This window comes from Adiantum capillus-veneris, chromosome 23 (assembly GCF_014529385.1).
Source record: "Adiantum capillus-veneris isolate H3 chromosome 23, ASM1452938v2, whole genome shotgun sequence".
Lineage (NCBI taxonomy): Eukaryota > Viridiplantae > Streptophyta > Polypodiopsida > Polypodiales > Pteridaceae > Adiantum > Adiantum capillus-veneris.
This window is the reverse complement of record NC_140953.1, coordinates 139818809-139843227: the sequence shown is the minus strand read 5'-3', so window position 1 is coordinate 139843227 and position 24419 is coordinate 139818809. Positions and strand designations below refer to the sequence as shown.

At 40.3% G+C, this 24419-nt stretch overlaps 1 protein-coding gene across 1 annotated transcript; it reads left to right on the top strand.

Moving 5' to 3' along the window:
• Positions 1-4972: 4972 nt before the first annotated feature.
• LOC147428702 (pentatricopeptide repeat-containing protein At4g18520, chloroplastic-like) lies at positions 4973-7956 on the top strand. The gene has a single exon (XM_086497413.1). It carries the CDS (start codon positions 5264-5266, stop codon positions 7934-7936), a length of 2673 nt encoding a protein of 890 aa, XP_086353539.1. The 5' UTR covers positions 4973-5263; the 3' UTR covers positions 7937-7956.
• Positions 7957-24419: the final 16463 nt, after the last annotated feature.

The following is a 24419-nucleotide window of genomic DNA, read 5'->3' as shown; positions in this document are numbered from 1 at the left end:
GTGGCTCAATTTGATGACATTGTGCGTTTGAGCACTTAGCTTATCCATGGCGTACGAGCAAAGAGAGGGACACCATTCAAGGATGAAGAATGGAATCATGCATTGAGTTGCTTAGAACACTCAAGAGGGTTTTCATAGTAGCCCTAGTTTGGTTTCTTTTTTGTCAATGTACAAGTCTTTGTTGGAACCCTTGCCCCCTCAAGCATGTATGCTTGAGGGCGATTGTATTCTTTTCGAGTTAATATAAATTCTGTCAACTCGCAATTGACAGTATGGCCCAAAAAAAAGAGACTTCTTTGTGAGAGAGAAAAATAGAAAGTGACACTAGCAAAACATGTGGTATCACAATAAAATATAATGATTGTTGGAAAAAAGTGTAACAATGAACTATTTAGATTACAATATATTCCAAAAGCATTACAAAAAATGTTTGACACAATACTCAATGCCCCTCTTTAAAGAGAGAGGTACACAAATGTCAACACCCTCTCACAAGGGCCTAAAAGAAATAATAATAAAATATTATCATTAGCTTGCCATGTGGCACTAATCCGCAAGCTTTATCCAATGGTCCATAGATGCACCCAAAATCCAACCCTTTACAAAGGGCTACTTATGTAGTCCAACTAATAGAATCAATTCACAAAGATAAATACCCTTTTATGTTTCAATTCCGAAACACAAGGTAGCAAGCTGATTCCTCAACAAGCAACAAGAGTAGACAAATGGTGATCTACCTTCCCATGAACACACAAGGTCAAGCATGATTGACTAAATGAAATAAAACTTTTTGGAAAGCCAAACAAAAATTTAGACATACTTCTTTGCTCGCTTTTGCTACTTTGCTACTTCATTTTTCTTGTTCTTTGCTACTTCATTTTGCTCCCTGTTGAGCATAAATCCAAGTAAATAGCTTGCATTTATGGATAAAAGCAGGTGAAGGTTATATTGGCATTCTAGAAAAAATATAATAAAAGGGAAATCAAATCATGTACCTACGTACATTGACAAACTAAAACCTAAAGAAGATTTGAATTCCTCATATGAAAAGAAAGGTCCAATCATAGTAATAATAGTAAAATTTTGAATGTTGTCCAAGCTCTCTTCTCCTGAAGGCTTGTTTTAACAAGGTGATGAAGCACGAAGGCCTACTAAATTAAGGGGGGGATGAGATTTATGAAGAGTAAGTTTAAATGAGTGCTTACACATTGAATTTTTGCTGTGTTTTAATAAAGAATTATATTATTTATTATACATATATAGTCTCAAATGCTTTATATATTAAGAAAGACCCCACTTAAATAAAAATTCCCAAAATACCTCTAATATGTTGTAACTTTTCCAATATTCCTAAAACACCCCTAATATTTTGTAACTTTTCCGAAATTCCCAAAATATCGGTTGTGACATTAAATAGTTTCAAAGATAATTTTTTTTTTTGTAGCTTTTCATAAGAAGACTGATCGTCTATCAATACAAGATGCTAAAACTTTAATTTGAGTTGGTTATGTAGGCTTTGGAGATGAATGGCATTCATCATTGTTTTTAGACATAATTGCCTTTTTTTTGGGAGTGACAAATTACCTGCTAAGCACTCAAAAACGGATCTCAACTGTCAACTAGTCTTGCTTGGTGGGCCTTGCTATATCTATAGAATATAACAAGGCATATGCAAATTGAATTTTAGTAGCTAGCACTGAACAAAACAAGAGCAAGACTAATTTGGGAAGGGCAGCATTGCGTGAAAGGGATATACACGAAAAAAATTCTATAATGTTTATGGGAGGAGACAAAGTTAAGTGCATCAATTATCAGAGATTATAGGGGTAGTTACAGTTGAGATTATATCCAAGCAAGGTTGCACTACTATGTCTATAGATGAATGTTTTTCTAGTATACATGCTACATGTAAATTCTTGCAAACGGAAAGTATTTCAAAGAGAATTTTTTCATTGAATGGTACAGTAGCGCAACATGTCGGCTTGCATTTTTGAAGGTGGATTGGAGTGTGTTTTGCCTTCCTTCTTTTATGGTTGTTTGTGTTTTTTCTTTCTTCTTTTGTAGTTATTGCCAGTACAATGGATGAGGACAATGATACATATAACTTCACCTTCTGTGTTTTAGGCTATGGCATCAACAATTCATGTTGCCCGTTTGCTGCATCGATTGTCAAGTCAATATTTCAGTGATCATGGAGTGCATGCAGATTGCGATCAAATCTAGCTCATTGAACCTAGGGTCTAGGAGCCATTACTGGAGGACATTTATGTTACCCGCGTTTGTTTTCATTTCAAGTTTTGTAATGTCAGTTTGATTATATAATTTATTCAAGGCAAGGTTTTTATGGTGTTGAACGTTTGACATGTGAGTACAAATTATTGTAGTAGAGTTATTGATGTAGTCATGCACATGCGCTTCATCTATAATACATGTACCCAAGGTACAATTGATCTCATCTATGACTGGCTTTCTTTCACAAAAAATGGTGAAAAACTGAAGGGATTCAGGGTCCGTTGCATGTCTTACAAAGCATGACATCTTGTACAAAACCAGTGGAACGACCTTGTGATATGGGATGTGTTACAAAGCTCCCGTGCGTGACTACAAACTGGGGATAGTTGGGCAAGATCACCGAGCAAGAGAACATATTTTTTGTTGAAGGGATCTGCCAATTTATTGCTTGTTACATTGATGTTTTGTCTTACGATAAGATCAAAAGTCGTTTGAATTATTATCGATAGCTCGTCTATAATTATAATATCTACCTCTTTTATGTCCAAATATCGCTCATCGGTCTCACAAATAGAGAGAGGATAATGTTGATTCATGGTTGGTATCTTGAACTGGTAATGGATTGTAGATACAATGCTGCTAAGCCTTGTTGCTGCCGCTCCGATGACAAAGCGCCCAATAATAATACAGAAGTGAGGACAATAGGAGTGTCTATTTTATTTATCATCGACCTCGTTTATCGCTATATATGTGAGGTATTCTGTCGCGCATCAAAGACATAGTTCTGAATTGTGAGTGAAGATGTCACATTCCATGCTCCAATCTTTATACAATGTAGTGATTTCAAACCATGACCTAGCATATGGACGGTAAGCTAGTTTCAAGCTTGTTGCAGTTTTCTCTTTAGCTTATTGATGCTTGGACTATAATCTTCTAGGTATTGAGAATTTTATATTGACACCTAGTACGAGAGAAACGAGGACATATATAGTATGGCATCAATTATTTAAACACCTAGTATGACATAAATTATTCAGAGCTAAAGTAAAGATGTACAAGGTGAAATCACTAGTGTGATACACCACATGCATTCACTACTTGTGTATTTACTACTGTAATACATCACATACATTTGGCAAGCAACCGTATACAAAAAGTTGCGTCTAACTCACGTGCAGATGTTGATTGGCATTGAGTGTATAGTTCTGAAAGCGAGATCCAAATAAACCAAAGCAAAGGAAGTAATGCAGAAAATTCTAAAACAAGTAGATAAAGCATGAATGAACTGCAACAATAAATGAGGTGCTTTACGAACCTGCAATGTTGTACTCCTTCCTTTTGATTGTTCAATCTATAGGTCGATATGTGAGTCAAGCTACAAAAAAGCAATGTGAATAGTTAAACGTATCGTCTTGCAATGAAACGTCGCACTAAAAGTGCAAAGTATATTGTGCACGTCATACAAAGGTGCCATACAAAAGTATGGTGGAGAGCTGGCACTATGGTCTCTCCAAAAAATTATAAGAAACGAAATCCGTGCCCTGCCCCGTAGCGTTTATGTGTTGCGCCAAGCAAACACATGCGCATCGAAAATTGGATGCAGATAATGGACCTTGCAATGTTGTTGAACTAGAGTCGTGCTTGTGCAATTGGAACGCGAATTGTTGTGAATATATGTCCTCCCTGCCATACAGAAAACATGTAGATGTAACTCTATGATCTATGTCCTATGATCGATATTACCTTCTCTCTCTCTCTCTCTCTCAGAGTTGTAAGCTGCTTTGGGAAGTAATTATGTCTTCTTGTCTCCTTGCTGACTAACTTGCGTTATGTATTGATACCAAATTTATGTCTATATTTGCAACCATCTGAACTTGATCCGATAGCTGCTGCGTACATGTACCTTTGCTCATAGGATCTGTGTCCACTTCCACATTTATTCTTTCCATTTCTTCGGTCTCTTCTGTCTGCATCGCCAACACCCTGATAGCATCAGCAGAAAAATGTGTTGATGAGCCTACGAAGACAATGAGTTTTGGTGGTTCAAACTCCAGATTAGGCCAACCGATCATTGTTTGAAATCTGATTATCTTTTGTTTCAGTAGCGCTAGAACAGACCTCTCCCATTGGCTGATCGCACGAAATATATGATCTTTGAGAATGCTCATCACGTCGGCAAGCATCCGAAGTACCCTCAAGCTTGATGATGTACGAAATATAACCAGGGTTTGAAAGGTCTCCGGTACTCCTTTCCGGTTTTGCCCGGCTTACTGCTGCACAGGCAAACTGTGCGGAAAAGAATTGGTGTGTCTTGAGAATTAGGCATGGACCTTCTGCATCAGATTATATAATCTTGGAGCTTGCGCCTGCAGAAATGAGCTGTGTAAGGTTGCTGCGCACAAAGCTGCTATGATTGAAGGATGGCCGAGGGCACAGGTTTGTTGAATCTGCTTCTGAGCTTTTCGCGCGGAGTTTGTTTTAGAGCTTTTCATGGCAGCGATTCTTTTTATAAATTTATACCTAATGCCACGTGGTGGCTTTTGCGTTCAGGAATCACAAAAAGAGCCATGGGCTTACCAAGTAAAAAGGAATAAAGATTAGAAAATCTTGGACAATCCAACCAAAATAGATACAAGAGTATTTCGTGAATTTTTTAAAGTTGAGGGATATTTTGGGAATCAGAGGGTAATTTTCCCAAAATAATAAAGTGAAAGTGCAAAATACTTTAGCGCTATTGTAACACGCACCCGTACCCCGAGTGCCGACTCTTCCGCAAATTACAATGAGCAGCGTGCAGTAGAGGGCTATGAGGGCGGTCTCTGCGGGGAGGCGCACTTTGACGGCAGGAACCCACTCCACCCCCAACACACGAGAGAGAGAGAGAGAGAGAGAGAGAGAGAGAGAGAGAGAGAGAGAGAGAGATTTTAAATAACCATCACTTTTCGTGTTCACAGAGCAGTTTCAAATCCCCTGATAAATGTACATTACCAACTTCACAAGTCAAACATAGAGAGGAAGAGAATTGTAAGTAATGCGTCTTTCTTTTGTGAACTCATTAAAATCCTGTGCTGAGAAGAAGGATTTGTACCAAGGCAGTAGGATACATGCTGATATTCGCAATAGCGGGTTACTTGAAAAGGACACATACTTAGGGAACATGTTAGTGAGTATGTATGCCAAGTGTGGTGCTCTTGTCAGAGCACAAGAAGTCATTGACGAGCTTCCAGTTAGGGATGTTGTCTCTTGCAACACACTTATTGCAGGGTATGTTCAACACAGGCAGGGCAAAGAAGCTCTAGATTGTTTTCATTGGATGCAAAGGGAGGGCCTCTCTCCAGATATGATTACCTATGCGTGCATCTTGAAGGCCTGTGGCATTACACAAAAGGCTGACATGGGTCAACATATGCATGGTGAAATAATTAGTCAAGGATTGTTGGAGAAAGACGTTGTGCTTGGCAATGCTTTGGTTGACATGTATGCTAAATGCGGAGTAATTGCAAAAGCACAAAAAGTGCTTGATGAGATTCCTGTCCGGAATGTCATATCTTGGAGTGCCTTGATTGCAGGATACGCCCAACAGGGACAGGGCCAAGAAGCTCTAGGCTGTTTTCAAAGGATGCAAAGTGAGGGCTTCTCTCCAAATGCAATCACCTATTCTTGTATCTTGAAGGCATGTGGCATGACACAAGACATTGACATGGGTACAAGAATTCACAAGGAGATTGCTAGTCAAGGGCTCTTGGAAAGAAACATTGTCCTTTGCAATGCGTTGGTAGACATGTATGCCAAATGTGGTGTCCTTGCAAAAGCTCAACAAGTTCTTGAGGAGCTTCCTATTCGGGATGTCGTCTCTTGGAACACACTTATTGCAGGGTATGTTCATCATAGCCAGGGCGACAAAGCTCTAGGCTGTTTTCACCAAATGCGGAGTGAGGGCTTCTCTCCAGATACGATCACTTATGCAAGCATCTTGAAGTTTTGTGGGAGTAACCACGAAGTTGACATGGGTGAGCATTTGCATGTTGAGATTATTATTCAAGGGATGTTGGAAAAAGACGTTATGCTTGGCAATGCGTTGGTTGACATGTATGCTAAATGTGGTGTGTTTACGAGAGCACAAAAAGTTCTTGATGAGCTCCCTGTCCGGAATGTTGTCTCTTGGAGTGCATTGATTGCTGGATATGCGCAACGAGGGCAGGGCCAGGAAGCTTTAGGCTGTTTTTTGAGGATGCGAAGTGAGGGCTTCTCCCCAAATGCAATCACCTATGCTTGCATCTTGAAGGCATGTGCCATCACGCAAGATGTTGACATGGGTACAAGAATTCATGAGGAGATTGCTAGTCAGGGGCTGTTGAGGAAAGATGTGGTACTTGGCAATGCTTTGGTCGACATGTATGCCAAATGCGGTGTCCTTGCAAAAGCAGCACAAGTGCTTCATGAGCTTCCTGTCTGGGATGAGGTCTCATGGAATGTACTCATTGCAAGATGTACCCATCAGGGGAAGGGTGAGGAAGCTTTACGTTGCTTTCACCAGATGCGGAGTGAGGGCTTCTCTCCAGATGCAGTCACCTATGCTTGCATCTTGAAGGCTTGTGGCATTACTCAAGAAGCTAACATGGGTGAACATATGCATGGTGAGATTATTTGTCAGGGACTCTTGGAAAAAGATGCAGTGCTTGGCAATGCGTTGGTTGACATGTATGCCAAATGTGGTGTATTTACAAAAGCACAAAAAGTGCTTGACAAGCTTCCTGTCCAGAATGTCATTTCGTGGAATGCATTGATTGCAGGGTATGTCCAACAGGGACATGGCAAAGAAGCTCTAGTTTGTTTTCAACGGATGCAAAGTAAGGGCTTTGCTCCAGATGCAATAACGTATGCTTGTATCTTGCAGGCATGTGGTATTAGTCAACAAATTGACATGGGCAAACAAATTCACGATGAGATTGCGAGTCACGGGCTCTTAGAAAAAAACGTAGCTCTTTGCAATGCTTTGGTTGACATGTATGTCAAATGTGGTGTACTTTTGAAAGCAAAAAAAGTGCTTGATGACCTTCCTGTCCGGAACGTTGTGACTTGGAATGCATTGATTGCAGGATATGCCCGGCAGGGGCAGGGCCAAGAGGCTCTAGGCTGTTTTCAGAGAATGCGGAGCGACGATATATCTCCAGACGTAGTCTCTTGGAATGCGCTTATAGGAGGGTATGCCCAGCATGGTCTGACCAAGGAAGCATTGAATTTTTTTCAACGGATGCAACAGGAGGGAGTCACCCCAAATGCAATCACTTTTGTTAACGTGCTGAATGCATGTTGTCACTCAGGTCTAGTGGATGAGGGCCAAATTCATTTTGATAACATGAGGAAAACATATCGCATTGCACCCGACAAAGAACACTACACTTACATGGTTGACCTTCTTGGACGTGCGAGGCTTTTTGATAAAGCTATTAAAGTGATTGAGATGATGCCATCATTTGATTATCCTTCAGTTTGGTCAGCTCTTCTAGGTGCTTGTCAAAAATGGGGAAATGTGAAGCTCGGAAGATTGGCCTTTCAACATGCAGTACAACTAGATGGATGCAATGCGGCGGCATATGTGTTAATGACAAATATTTATACAGCTGCTGGCATGCATGAAGAGGCGCAAAACATTGAACACATGAGAATGAAAAATGCTGCTCGTTGGAAGCAGCCAGGATGATAGGTTGATTCGACCCACAAGCCTTTCCTTGAGAACTAGAGTCATAATCAAGTTCCAATGAGCGTAGTTATCACCGTTCAATTTGTCGCTGGCGTGGGAGCAAGGGGGGGGGGGGGGGGGGGGGGGGGGGGAGGGGCGCATTTTGAAGTTGCAAGATTTGGAAATTAGAAGTCCTCGCACTCCAAGGGGTGGCCGCACAATCTCCAAGCTGCTCCACACACTCCTTTGTTGCCTTTGCAAGTTGCCTCCCTTTGCAAAACTTCTTCCTAGCCACTCCAAAAGCCACAAGATTTGCATCAAGGCGCTCCCAAAAAGACCTCTAATGCCCAATTCAATGTGCCCTCAAAACTTGCCCTTTGATGCTGTCCAATGAGCGATGCTCGTGGCTTTTGAAGTTGTTGATCCGTGTGAGAGATAGGGAGGGTGCATCCAAGGAGTATTGAAACGGAGGCAAGCTATCCATGCTGAAACCATGTGATTGAAACCATGCTGTCATCTGTCCATACCAACATGCTGTATCGCCTTGTAGCGCCAGTTGTCGAGATGACTCAAGGGCAAGCCGAGCATATCCGTCCCTGGGGAGGTCCCATAAACTGTGTTAAAAGGATACTGATCTAGTCTGTGCCTCAACCACGAGGGGGGGGGGGGGGGGACTAGCTCGGCTCGGATAATCTCATGCAACTCTGAGGCCTTAGCCCAAATCATCCGAGCGATCCATATATCTCAATCCATCTGTGTTTCCAGATCTCTTGTGATGGTCCACTGAGGGTCCCTAGACCTGAACTCCGTAGAGCATACTCTCAAAAGAAGACATACAGAGCCTTAAAGAATTACTAACTCTGGCTAAACAACAAAAATTCCAACCATCTTGTGAAGAGTCTTCAAAACTACTAATGGCCAACGAATGTCAAAGTGGAATTAAGGATACCCTACCACTAAAGGAGAATAGCATGGTAATTGGCAAAGCCCCTTTCAAACAAAAATCACCCCTAGCTTTTCCAACTAGAGAATCAGGTTTAAGCTCTTCATCAAATTAAGATAAAGAGTCTCAAACCAAAAATAACATCTCAATTACAATTAAAGAATTAATAAAGCACAGAGATAAGATATCTTGGAATCTCCAGTAATTAGTACTGATGGTATGCCATATGGGGTGGCCTCTACACCACACATAGCTTGAACATCCCCAAGCATCATATCAAGGTAGGAATTAGCCTACAACTATGGAGGGGCACCACCTAGCATAAGTGCAGCTAGGACGCAGACATAGATGACCTAGGATAGAAAAAGTTAGATGCCATCTAGGTAACCAATAGGAAACGATGATGTAGCAAACGTCCAGGTATTAAAAAAAAAATTCTTAGTCGACAGTCAGAAGTCTGTGTACAAGAGAGGTATGTGAGAAGGCCGGAATGGAGCATATTGACTGGCTAGTGAGGGTGCACGTGATGAAGCACAAGCAGAGTGATATACAAGAGAAACATTCCACGAATGTGGGGAGAGCAAAGCTAAGGAGAAAAGAGAATGGAATCAAACATCAAGACAACATTGCACACTTTATTGATGATGATGATACTTACAAACGGCGGTCTTGACTGTTACCAACCTTTGCTCTTGGCACTGGGGATGCATGATGGACTACGAGCACCATATGGGGCATGGAGAACTTTGAAGTTAACGGGATGTTAGCACGTTAGTGGGAAGTTAGTTGAGGGAAACATCAAGAAGATGTAGCCACCGACGACGTCAATCACCAGCATCGAGAGTGGCCCGGGGTAGCATGGTGTTGATGCATTGAATCCTAGCATGCTCAGATTGCCTTGGGGGGGGGGGGGGGGGGGGGGGGGGGGGGGGGGGGGGGGTTGATAATGAGTTCCTTATATGCATGGGGTGGTCATGACTAGTGACTCAACCATGGTGTGGTGGAGAATGGTATGATAGTGATGTTGCCAATGCTAAAATGCCCATGCTTGCAACAAAACATGATGCCATGGGCACTAGGCCATGGAGTAGCAGTGTTATCTTGTCTTTCACTCTTACGTTTCAGTTCAGCACAGCTCCATTAGGAGAGGTCCCCACGCACACTCGGTATACCTTCATGAGGGAGACGGATTTTGTGTATATGGATGAGATATACAGGCAGCTATCAGGAGCCGAGACGTCCACTAGATGAACTCACTCAAATATTGACACAGACGCTCTGTGATGCAGCATCAGAGGCATACCCCGCCTACACGGAGACGATCTGGGAGCATGTCCCAGAATAGTTGGTATGATGAGGAGTGTAGAGAGACGAGGATCAAATTATAGAGGGAAGTGCTCATGGGTATCACCACATAGAAAGTCACTGATTATCTTTCGTCACCTAGTGTGCCGAAAGAAAAGGGCTTATCTATCTTAGCTAGAGCGGGATCTGTATCAGCTATTTATGAGTCTAGACTCGGGACAAGCATGGAGGCTATTCCACGAGCATTCACCACCACCAGCGATCACCTCCACAGATACATGGGGGAATATGCCACATCTCTCTACACAGCATCAGGGAAACCATCTTTGCCAGACCCACTAGAGACATGCCCTGAGACATGTACTTTCTTTACTGTCGAGAGGGTAAAGAAAGCCATTGACAGGATGAAGACAAGGAGAGCACATGATTATGATTGTCTGGTAGCAGAGCACTTCATCCATGCTAGAGATATGCTTGCAAAGCTTCTTGCTATGACGTTTAATCGAACCATGTATGAAGGCTTTCCTGAGACTTGGAGTATGTCTACAATTGTGCCTATTTTCAAGTCAAGAGATCCCATGATTCCGAAAATTATCGCACCATCATGGTTGGTCACAGCATCTGTTCTTGAGTAAGAGCTGAGTAGATGGGCAGAGCGAGAAGGCATACGAGCACCAAGACAAGCAAGATTCAGAAGAGGTTTCTCCACTCTTGACCAATTTCTGACACTCGAAGCTATTATTGAGGAGGGTAGACACCCTGGCAAGAGAACCTATTGTAGCTTTGTGGATTTTCGCAAAGCATTTTGACACAGTGCTGAGAGCCAGACTTATACACAGACGATAGGACATGGGTATGCCTATAGAGCTGAATGGGGTATTCTGGCTTTATATAGGACAATGATGGGGCGGGTACGCACTACTGAGAGAATGTCTGACATGGTCCACTCCAGTATTGGAGTGAAGCAAGGATCCCCCTATCTCCGACTCTTTTTGGGATGTATATAGATGAACTTTCAGACTATGTAGAATGTCATGGAGACAGAGGGGCTGAGCTAGCAGAAACATGGATTCTGTTGTTACTATATGCTGATGGTATTGTGTTGATTTCTGACTCTCGAGAGGGAATGCAGCGTCATTTAGATGCTTTGCATACATTTGCGACAGTGGATTGTCGATCAACCTTAGGAAAACCAAGGTTATGGTGTTCAACACCACACCACAGTGGGTCAGGAGGTCAGCACCCACATTTACGTATGGCCAGGAGAATGTGGAGTACACAGATGGATATACTTATCTTCGGGTAGTTTTTGGTGAACCGTTGTTTTCAATGAGGAGAGCATCATAGAAACTAGACTGATGAGAGCATATGCAACCTTGGGAGGACTAAAGAGGATGTGTTCGCAGGTTCAGTTTCAAGGACCGCGAACAAAGCTCTAGCTTTTTGACACTCTAGTGACTTCAGCTACCTTCTAGTGTTGGTTCTTCAGCTGTCTTTGGTGATTGACCTTTTGGTTGAAAAATATCCCATGGAACTGGAGCTGGAGAGGTTGTAGCTGGAATTGGTGAGGTTAGTGGATATGATGGATATTTCTCACCATGCCTCCTAGAGAGAAAAGCTTTCTCTCTTTCTTATAGATCTGTTTCCCATCGAAGTAGAACTTTTTGCTTTTCAATCAACTCTTCCCTTTGAGGTAATTCTATTTCTCATTGAAGAAACTCTTTGTATGATAGACTAGGCGGTTTATGTGATGTCAAGGGAAGATCCTAGGGATATTCCATGGTTTCATTGTCATCAAAACTGGAAGGAGATGAGGGTTCTCTTCCTGGTGGTAGTTGATGGATTGGTCTGACCTTGATTTTGCCAGAGACTAGATTGCTGATAAAGCGATGATCAAAGAGAGGCTTATTCTCCTAAATTTGTTTCATTTTCATTTTCTTTGCTAAAGCTAGAATAAGCATTCTTTCTAAAGCTGGGGGCTTAGGTTTATCAGCTTCTTTTAGATCAGCTTTTAGTTTCTTTTGAAATGTAGTTACTTCATTGTAACTTTTCTTTGAAAAGGTCTTCTTACCTGATTTGTAAGAGTCAAGAGAGAAATCTAAATTGTTGGACTCCAAATCGTCACACTTGTATTGTTGTTTTCTTTAAGAAGACTTTTTCCATCGTTGAGGATTAGAAGGAACAGGCATGAAGTCTTCTAGGATCATTACGTGAAGAGCTATGGGAAAACCCTCAAAACTTGAGTTTGAATTGTAATTTTTGTTTGTTGATGAAGAGCTTTTGCTTGCAAACTGAGAAGTATTGAATTCAAACTTTGAGAGATCCGAAGAGGATAGCTCTGAGTAGCCATACCCATCTTCTAGGATTATATTTTTGAATGCCGTTGATTTTTTCTTCTTATGACATTAAGAGGCCCAATGACCTATTTTGCCACAGATAAAACATTTATTATCATTCTTTGAAGTAGTGGACTTACACTTTCAAAAAAATCAATGCTTGGGTCTTCGTTTGATCTTCTTCTCCTTTTCCCCCTTCTTGGGATGCTTGCATGAGCATTCCTTTTTTTTGTTGGCGCATCCAAAATCTTTGGAGTAGTAATTTTTCTTGCAAAACTTGTTTGAAGGTTTTGAGTCCTTCAATTCTTTTTGTGCCTAGTTTTGAATACATAGTTCGTGTATTACTACCTGTAAGGCTTGGATTATATCTCCAAGTGTTGCAGATTGAAGGTTCAGATTTTGGTTGTCCAATTTCTCAATAAGCAGCTTGGTAATGGCTTTTGGCACTTTGTGCATAAATTTTGCTTTGATTTCTCCAGAATGGTATTTACTTGCTTTATATATTTAATTTTGCAAAAAATACAAAAATCCCAAATGGAGGATAAATTATAGTTTTGAGCTTCATGAAAAGCCTGTAATGCCAATGATGCTTGATCTTCTCGATGCCCAATAAATTCTTTGTAGATATTTTCAATAAAGAGGAGGAGAGGAGAGGCATTTCCTTCAGGTTGCATAATAGAATTTTTGACTTTGGGGGGAAGCATTTCCCACCATTGCTTGATGATGCCTGTAAACCATTTAATGCAGCTTCTATTGCGGTTTGCTGTCTCATGCGCCCAAATAGAATTTGTTGGTAGATCCAATTATGCATGTATTCTAGAACTAAGATGATATCATCATTGTTGGAGGCTTGCCATAGCATAGGCAATCTCCCACAAAATCTATCAATCTGGAGAAAGAGAGCATGACCCGGCTAGGGCTTGGAGGCATCACACAAAGAATGTGCGAGAGCATCATCGGATGCAAAGATTGAGAGGATTCAAGAGCGTGCATCCTCCAATGCAAATAGAAATCATCCCAAATCAACTAATGCTAATCGCACATCAAGCATCAATTCAAGCAATCATCTACACACATCAAACAACGAAGTGAAACACACTAATATTGGAGTCTCTCAAGCACAACTCTAATTACATGCATTGACGATTAAGCACACAAGATCGCATTCAAGTTTGCCACCCCAACCATGCCAATCATCGTGTCCAAATCAAGTCACACATAATCAAATAAAGCTCAAGGCTTCCTAAACCTACAGACACACAAGCACACCATTAGAGGACAACTCTAATCTGTCAATCATGAGTGCGCCCACTCCGCTTAATCGAGAAAGTTAGATAAGGACTCCACTAATCGGAGTAGCTTAGCATAAGTAAGAGTTATATTAGAGAAGATCAACAATTCAAAACAATGAAGGAAAGTAGAGAAACATGATTGACAACATAATGAAGACTAGATTAATTAAGAGAGGATTACACTAATTACATGTGATTAGCACTAGCCTTCTAAGCATGGACATTAAGCTCAAAGGCTAGGCCATCAAGACCTACTCTAGGGAGAGAGTTCTCAAAAGTACCACTCAAGAATGACCTCTCATTAAGCATAGGGCTCTTTTATAGCTTTGGGCCTCAAACCCTTCAACTCTGGGATAAAGTGAGCTCTCTAGCATAGACTCATACAACTTTGGAACTCCTAAATGAGCCCAATCCCTATACAATGAAAAGTAAATATTGTGCATTATGGCACATCCACAGCTTGGTGCATTATTGGTGTAGCTGTTAGCCGCTACTAAGACTCTCCCCTTCCTAATTTGGCGCATGTCCTCGTGTGCCGGTGAAGCAAGACATCGTGACATGCTAGAAAGCAAGTCCATGGAAGAAATGTTGAGCTGCAAAACATAAGAACAAGTAATGAGCATCAAAGGCCACCAAGATTGAATAAAACATGAAGCATAAATGAACAATCATGCAAAGTGATTTTTTGCTTCTAAAAGATGGGTCGATCATAGTCAAAAACTAGACAACATAAAGCAAAAAAATACTCGAACTATTGTGAAGATTAAACCACTTGAAATTTCAGTTTTATGCATGAAACACAAGCAATCAATTACGACCCTAGGCTAATGAAAGTTCATAAATCTACTAGACTAAAAACTATGTGAACAATCTTAATAAATCATTCAAGTCTATTATGTCTATGAGCTATAAAGAAGCTCCTAATCTATTAGTACATTGTCAAAGTTTTTTGAAGCTCATGGAAGTTTTGATTTAGTCATTCATCGAAAAATTAAAGCACAATCACAAGGCTACCACCCCAAGGCAAGTCTAGCTGTGACTCTCGGCTCCTTGAACCCTCAAGAAGGTGTTCCAAAAGCCTACTAGCTTACCAAGGCGACGGCTAATCCCTATCAACCCAGGGCATCGGTTTAGGGCCTTGACCAAGTGAGCCAAAGTGATTTCCCTCGCCTACCAAGTGCAAATAAGGTTCTAGGCCTCACATAGACACATCATAACATAGAATTTTTATTTTCATGTGCCTTAGTAGCATTTTTGCTACTTTTTTGGACACTTATTTGCTTCATGATTCATTTTTTAGCACATTTTTATTGCTTCCTTTATGAGATAATAATGGCAATTAGACTAAAGAGACTAAAGCATTTTCATACCCCTAGGTCATGACAAAAGTGAGTGGAGTATTACAACTATCACTAAGAATCTAGGACTAGCAAGAAATGAACCTACATTAACCTAAGGTCAAGGCCAATTACCTATGATTAGCACACATAAAACCTAATTTTTTTTTATGAGTTTAATTTTCACAAAGCAAAGTGTTGAAACTTTAAAATGCCTAGCTTTTGAACATGAAAAAAAACCATAGCTTAGAATCAGATTTACTTAAGCCAAGCAAGAGAATGAAGAGATGAGAAAGAGAAAAATCATGGAAGGATTACACCTATTCATGCTCTTTGTGCATCCTCGAGCAAGCATCCTTTGTGTAGAGAAGTCTCTTGATCCTTTTTATTTACAAAAGAAGCCTTTTGAAGCTAAGTGTAAACACAAGCTACAAAAGCCAATTATTGAAAGCCAAATGCACACAAAAAACATTTCTGAAAACCTAAAGCTAGGGTCTCGCATACCCAAATTTGCCAAAGGGAAAAAACCCAAGGGAAAAAAATGCCTTTGGTTATGCACATGATGCTCTAAAGTAGCAAATTTATGCATACACATCAACAATGAGAGATAAAATGCTTCTACATAAGCAAATTTTGCAATTCTTACCATCTCTCATGCATGATTCAAAGTCGACTATTTTCTAGCTCAATGAAATATGGAATTTAAACAAGCGAAGAGCTGAAAATAATGCAACCTTATGAAGTGAAGTGGCTCTTCAAAGCCAAATTTATCATTTCAAAGCTTTTCAAAAGTTGGCTAACAACTAGCTCACATGAAATTTTCAATTTTAAGAGCAATCTATGAGCTAGAGATGACTTCAACTTGATGAAATGAAAATGAATGGCTCTCACTAGCCAAATTATATACTTGAAAGCTCAAAAAGTTGGCTAAAGACTAGCTCAAATTAAAAATTTGTTTTCAAGCTATAAGCTAACATTACAACTTTAATCCAAACAATTGGAATGGCTCTAATTAGCCAAATTTTTCAATATTGCAATGATGAACCCTTCTTGGATCATTTGGAAGTACACACCTGCCCACATCACTTCACAAAAGTCTCAAATCATTAGTGCTCTTTAGCTTTTGAACATCCAATACAAGCACTAATGGAATTCACAATCAATCATAAGCCCAAAATTTTAATGTTCACTCTTGGCCATCAAAACAAGCTCAATTTTAATGCTTTTCAATGTTTGTTCATTCAAGTCGAGGATTAAAATGTACAATCAATGTTAAGTTTAAGTACTACTCATCATCCACAGTGTTACTCGCAGATGAAGCTCACATGCATTTCAAATAGAGCTTTCCATTTTAGTGCAATGATAATTTCAATCAAGCAAAGCACTAATCCACACACGAGCTAAATTTTTAGTGCAAGTAAGGCAATCACAAAATGATGGATTTACTCAATGCCCACACGTTTCTCTTACATAGGAAATACGACATACATAGAAAAGAGAGACAAAAAGCATATGAGGACATAATTTTCATCTTTGCAAAGGCAATCTACCAGATTTCGTATCATCGAGTAAACTGTTGCCCAAGAGCTCCATCATTTAGTGCAAAAAAGCATTTGGCATTCAAAATATGCACTAAAAGAGTCATAAGCATCGACAATCTAGTGCAATCCATGAAGTAGACCACAATCTATGACACAACTTATGCAACAACATGCTCTCATGCATCAAGTTTTTGCATATGAAGCTAGAAAAGAGGGACCGAGTTTCATGTAGATGCACACAAATGATTATCTCAAGACCTCATGTGCTACTAGGACACATTACAGAAAAGAGATTTTCATTTCTCCATGAGTGACCAAGTGAGAATAACACATATAATTTCTAGGGCACTCAAATACAAGTGCTAGATGCAAGGATGTTTGAGCCTGGCATACCCAAGCACTGTATCTTCCCTTCCTTTAGTCAACAAAAACTCATCCTTTTTAATCACCGCTTCAAGTAGATTAATTGTTAGTGCGCAAAGAAAAAATTCCCATAAAATCATGCACAGTACTTATCCATGCAAGGAAGTAATCGGATGGTTCATTCTTTGCTCAATAGCGGTTTCCATTTTCTCTTTTATTGAAGGTTAGACGCGTCTCCAATGGTAATGTAAGGATATAAGTTTTTTCAAAGGGGAGGAAGGTGATCCGTGAGAAGCATCCCCTACACATTATTAATTTTATTTTCTTTTCAAAAATTAATTTTCAATGGCGGCGTTCTCGAGCCAATTACTTCTGCTTCCATCGTCGTTTGTCGGCTACTCGCTTGCACACGAAGCACAGACTTTGCTTTTGTCAAGCACAGGTCCTGCTTATAAATCTCGTTCCAGATCTCGCTGCTCCCCTTGGCAACACCCACAGCTGCAATGACTCTGCGTTTGAGCTGATTTCAGTAATCAAGGCCAGCAGGTGTAAGCCAGGGGTGATTATGCTGAGAAAGCGTGCGTGTGTGTGCGTGTGTGTGTGTGTGTGTTGTTTGGAGGTTCCATTGCCCAGGCCCCAGCGCATTCGAGACAGCCGATTGGCGGCTTTTGCTTGTGCAGGGCATGCAGCCAATGGGTGGGGTCGACTCCGGGTCAGCAGGTGTGTGGGCATGTGTTTGGCAGTAGCAGCCCAGCGGGTTGTGTGTGTGTGTGTGTGTGTGTGTGTGTGTGTGGGGCAGTACCTCAAGCTCTTGAATGAAGATGAGGGTGGGCCAGAGATCTTGAAGGCGGCCGTGGTGCATATAAGGTGGGCTAGACGTGCAGTTGAAGACCCGAAATCAACAGCGAGAGAGGGGTGGGGGAACCAGGAGGAAGTGTGTGTGTTAATGCGAGCCATTCCAGGCATCATGTGTGTGTGTAAAGTTCAAAGGCTGCAGTCAATGAGCCTTTACAGGCTTGGCGAACCAAACAAAATGCAGTCAATGAGCTTGGCGAACCAAACAAATTGAGTGTGTGTGTGTGTGGAGTTTGATGCGCCCGATTGGGTAGCAAGCTCGATTGGCTTTTAGTGGAAAATGGGTGTGTGTGTGAGTGTGTGAGTTTTGGACTTATCAACACAATGAAGGGCCAGGGTCGTCAGCCAGCAAATAATAACATTTGAAATTATAGTGTTTTTTGAAAATTTGCTTAAGGGCATGGTCCCATTAGAAAAGGTTTTTGAGGGTTTTGCAAACAACCACGGTCAACAAGTGTGTGAGAAAGGATAGTTGCATGATATTGTAGTGGAGATAAAGACAGGAGATGATTTGGGGGTGCATCAATTAACAAAAAATCTTGTGATAATATCGAAGTCAATCCCCTTTGCGTTTCATTCTTCAATTCATCTTACAATCAATTAAGCAATATACATGTCAAAAAGCCTATGCACACTCCATTTCAATTCTTCTCTCTTCTTGATCTCATTTCAAACTTTTGCATGCATTCTTAACAAAATCGATCGCGCATACTTACCATATTTTGAGACATTCCGTATCGAAAATTAGTCTAATTCCAATGTATACATGATAAATTAACTCAATTTTAATCAAAAATTGATCCAATTTTAACTCAATTTAGCATTGCACACACACAAAAATTAGGTGCACAAATCCAATTTTTTTGCTCAATTAGCAACAAAATTAGGCCAATTCCTAATGTTTGCACACACATTTCTTGCAAAATCATCAATCTACAAGCATTTAGGTGTTCAATTTGACCATAAATCTTCTCATCAAAGTTATTTAAAATGGACACACACATTCAAATCTTGCCCTAATTTTGGCAATTAGGCCTACTACATGACCGGAATAGCCTCACATACACATCAATTTAGTGATTTGCACACACAATTTATGCAAAACTACCATTCCTCAAGCATCTAGGCATCCAATTTCATTCCAATTTCATCAAATTAGGCATAAATTCCATCAATTAGGCACACACACCTAATTTTAGCAATGATTTAGCAACTCAATGGGATCAGCTTAATCAATCAAAAATTGAACGGAGTAGGTCAATCCACTTACAATTGATTACTTGCTCGCTTAATCCTTGCTCCTCGCGTAGACACTCCATTGCACACACATGTGTGCAACTCCGATTCGGTCCAAAATTGATCAAAAAATTGACCAAAATCAACACTCAATCACATGATTAGGCATAGCTTAGAGCAATTAAGAGTGACGATCCTCCTCAATTAAGGGGATTTAGCATACATTCCAAATCAAAATTAGTGGTTAGGTTAGCACAATTAGCATGAAATTAGCATGGTATTAGTACAATTAGCATGAATGGGATGCAAAATTAGTGAAGGTTAGTGAAAAATTAGCAAAATCAAAAGAGAATTTAGGAGTTTTTGAGGTGAAATGACTCTATACACATCTAATTAAAACTTAATTACACTACACACAAATCAAATCCTACCTAATTACAAGAAATTGGTAATCAAATTACTCTTATCTTTTGCAACCTCAACTCCACTAGCGTAGGCAACCCGTCCTCGGCAACGGCGCCAATGTTGGAGGCTCGCCATAGCATAGGCAATCTCCCACAAAATCTATCAATCCGGAGAGAGAGAGCATGACCCGGCTAGGGCTTGGAGGCATCACACAAAGAATGTGCGAGAGCGTCATCGGATGCAAAGATTGAGAGGATTCAAGAGCGTGCATCCTCCAATGCAAATAGAAATCATCCCAAACAACTAATGCTAATCGCACATCAAGCATCAAATCAAGCAATCATCTACACACATCAAGCAATGAAGTGAAAACACACAAATCTTGGAGTCTCTCAAGCACAACTCTAATTACATGCATTGATGATTAAGCACATAAGATCGCATTCAAGTCGGCCACCCCAACCATGCCAATCATGGTGTCCAAATCAAGTCACACATAATCAAATTAAGCTCAAGGCTTCCTAAACCTACACACACACAAGCACACCATTAGAGGAAAACTCTAATCCCTCAATCACGAGTACGTCCACTCCACTTAATCGAGAGATTTAGATAAGTACTCCACTAATCATAGTAGCGTAGCATAAGTAAGAGTTAGATTAGAGAAGACCAACACTTCAAAACAATGAAGGTAAGTAGAGAAACATGATTGACAACATAATGAAAACTAGATTAATTAAGAGAGGATTACACTAATTACATATGATTAGCACTAGCCTTCTAAGCATGGACATTAAGCTCAAAGGCTAGGCCATCAAGACCTACTCTAGGGAGAGAGTTCTCAAAAGTACCACTCAAGAATGACCTCTCATTAAGCATAGGGCTCTTTTATAGCTTTGGGCCTCAAACCTTCAACTATGGGATAAAGTGAGCTCTCTAGCCTAGACTCATACAACTTTGGAACTCCTAAATGAGCCCAAGCCCTATACAATGAAAAGTAAATATTGTGCATTATGGCACATCCACAACTTGGTGCATTCTTGGTGTAGCCGTTAGCCGCTGCTCACAATCATGCTCTAGATTATCAATGTTATAGAAGGTAATATCTCCTACCTTTTTTATACCTTGCACAAATTGGGGAGTCATTTGAGTTTGTGCAGCACCTGTAGATGCTTCTTCCATTGGCTCATCCTTTTCCATATGTAATGGAACTAGAGGAATTTTCATTTAAGAATCATCTATTTTTTAATCTTCTTCAAAGTCGAAAGGACTTTTATTATACTGGGAGAAGATGGAAGGCTATCCAGAATGATTTTATCTTGAAGATCATTGTAGATAGTTTCCTCATAAAAGTAATCAAATTGATTTCAATCTCCTTAGAAGAATACATTTCCATAATCTTTGATTCATGACCTATGTTTAGCATTGGACATATCCCGGATTGGTTCTATCTGGTCTTCTTCCCAACTGTAGTCGATTGATTCCATGACTACTCCTTCAGGGTTTTGTGATGGAGGTTTGCCTGTGTTGTCAATTAATTTGTTGCAATTTTTGTGACAACAAGAAATTGTGTAGAGATCTCTCTGAGCCTTCGGTAAGCTTCTTTGCAACTTGTATTAAAGCCACTCCATGGCTTCCCAATCTTATCTCCCCGGTTCAATGTCTAAAGAATAACCATGTTCTTCTTCAAGTCTCAAGACATTTAAGAGCAGATGCTTGTCTGGGTGACCCGGATGATGCAGGGAGGGTTTAGTAAAATCTTTGCCTTAGATCATACAAAACTGTATAGAAAATGTAGAGGATGATAACGTAGTATTACTATAAGTCTTAAGCAGTGTCTACAAAAGGTTTTTTCTTCATTCTCAAAAGTTTCAAAATGTTGATAATCCTTAATTCTCATTGCTCACTCTTAGCAGGGGCTTTATGCACAATAGGAGAAGTCATAGTTTTTTGAAATCTAATAACATGATTAGATGATCTATATTATCAACACTCAATACTCTATTAATTATTTCCAACTTTAAGGTAGGTTGAATGTCTATCGCCAAGTTCTCGAGTAGTTTTACTTTCGACCATGCAATTTGGTCACATCGTAGCATTTGAGAATGACCATCTGAAGACATAATTATATTTTTTCCCTTATGATCCTTTTTCTCTTTGGCTGTTAGTTGTAGATAAATTTGTCCATCTGCTAAGTTTCTTTCTACTCCTCCAAGGAATTGGTCTTGCAAGTTTTTATGTCGGGTATCTAAAATCATAACTAAGCAGGATACTGCTAAACTTGCTTTAAACAGAGGGTTTCCTCCATCTGTACACAACCAAGATGAACAAAGTGATAGCCTTTTTTGATGGCTTCACCTTTATCATGTTGCAAAATCTCAGTGAGCTTTATGAAATGCATTTGATTATCTATAGGGATAGATGCAATCGATCTATTATCTAAATAAACTGTTGAGGCTTTAAGTTTAGAAATTTTTATGTTTATATACTTGATGAGGCTTTAATTCTCCATTGGACAGAGGGTTTTGCTTCTTCTACAACTATGGAGAGATGAGCCAGAGACTAGGTCACTTTCAACAATGATCTGTTCAAGAATTCCATTGAAATTCTACCTCGTAATGGGTTGACCGGTAGGAGTTTCTGTGGGAATTTCTACAGGAATTTACTACGGAATTTATCGAGGATTTTTTGCTTATGTCTATATCCCAAATTCCAATGACGACCTTCAGACCACGTGACCTTGCCTTCCAACACAATAGAGGAAAATGGCAATCGCTTCTTGGAGCAAACAATGTTGAAAGAGAACAGCTTTTGCTAGTCACTCTTATAGCAGGAGATGAAGAGCCTAAAGACTTTGAGCATTAAGATGAAACCTCAAGAGATGTTTTCATACAATGGTGATACACAGACAAAGAGAGTGTAAGTTGTAAGCTAACTTAATTTACAAATTGGTTCTGATACCAAAAGACGCACACGTAATAGTGGCAAGCAGAAGATATGTATTATGACAAAAGGGTTACAAGGGAAATACACTAAGTGTGCAAGGCTTAAGAGAGACTTGAGGTGCCCCACTAGAGATTACTAGAGCTCACACTGGAGATATTTTACACTCAGCATGAGATGATTTACAATGAAGAGGCGCTCTCCTTATATAGAGAAGAGAGGTGCCTTTCTAAGGTATGTAACGTGTCGTGCACACCAAGTTATTAGTGGAGAGGGAATCACTGTAGTAAAGTGACTTGACAAGTCAAGAAGGAACAAAGTGGCTTTACAAGTGGAGAGGGAATAAAGTGGCTTTAGCTTAAAGGTAGAATCTTCAAGGGCACGCCACTATTAGATGCTCACGCTTTTTTCCAGTCACTATGTGTTGGGACATTCGTGGAATCTTTCAGGACCTAAGTGATGATGTCACTCCACCTGGCATCTTTATGACCTAAGTGATGATGTCACTCCAAAAGACACACAGGTAATAGTGGCAAGTGGAAGATGTGTATTATGACAAAAGGGTTACAAGGGAAATACACTAAGTGTGCAGGGGATTGATATACAAGGCTTAAGGGAAACTTTAGGTGCTCCAATTGAGATTACTAGAGCTCACACTTGAGATATTTTATGCTCACCATGAGATGATTTACAATGAGGGAGTGGTATCCTTATATAGAGAAGAGAGGTGCCTTTCTAAGGTAGGTAACTTGTCGTGCACACCAAGTTATTAGTGGAGAGGGAATCACTTTAGTAAAGTGACTTGACAAGTGGAGAGAGAGTAAAGTGGATTTACAAGTGGAGAGGGAATAAAGTGGCTTTATCTTTCAGGTACAATCTTCAAGGGCATGCCACTATTAGATGCTCATGTTTTTTTCCAGTCACTATGTGTTGGCACCGCCGTGGCATCTTTTATGACTTAAGTGATGATGTCACTCCATAGGGGCTTTTTTGCCCCAACCAACCCCGTTGGATGCCGTTGTGGTCATTTGTCGTCTGGTTGACCCAACACGTCCCTCTTGTCACCCCGTTTTGCAAAAGAATCACCGAGATGTGTCCCCCGCCCGTCGGGTGGCTGCATGTTCGAGGTTCTGTGCATGTGTTGCAAAATGAAATTTATTGGACAACATAAAAGTAAAAAAAAACAAGTACTAAATGTTGACAGAAATCGTTGACAAAAAAATTATTTTGTATTGATTTGGATATTACATCATGGTTGATTAGCTTTTCTACAAATTACATGTGTGGGTATGGGGCAAATGGCTGACTTGATGCCAAAGGTTTTTATAATTTTCTCTGGGTTTCTCAACCCTTGACCTAGGCTCAAGGCACAGTGGGAGAGGATTGAGTCTGGGTGCTCGCTTGTGAAGGCATACAATGATGCCTCTTGGTCCACCAATATACATTTGTGAGCCTTTAGGGTGAAAGAATCTTCAACAAGTATGGCACTTAATGCTTTTGCGCTTTAGCAGCTCCGCAGAACCATTCTTGGAGAGCTTTATGTGAGAAACTCTAAGAATGAATGGACCCAAGTGGCTCAAGTAGTGCCAAAGCAAGCTATCCCTACCCATGGGCACGTTGCGTGAACCTCCAGTACGCATTGCAAACTTATCAACATGGTATGCTATCTACAAAGCATTTTAATTGACTTTAACACTTGTAGTAAGGAATAATAGGCAATCTACCAGGTTAAGAATTGTTGACATCAGTTTCTTCATCCTTCTCTTCAAGATTTTCTTTGTAAGATCGATGCTAGATCGATCAACTCTACCAATCGTGATCAGTGGTTTGTGTGGATGAAAAGCGCTTTTCGGTACGCTTTCATAGAAAGAGGCACATGATTTGATTTCCACGAGTGTACTTGCTACTGTTTTCACCAACTTCTGTTAGTTTTCATTGGGGAGGAAAG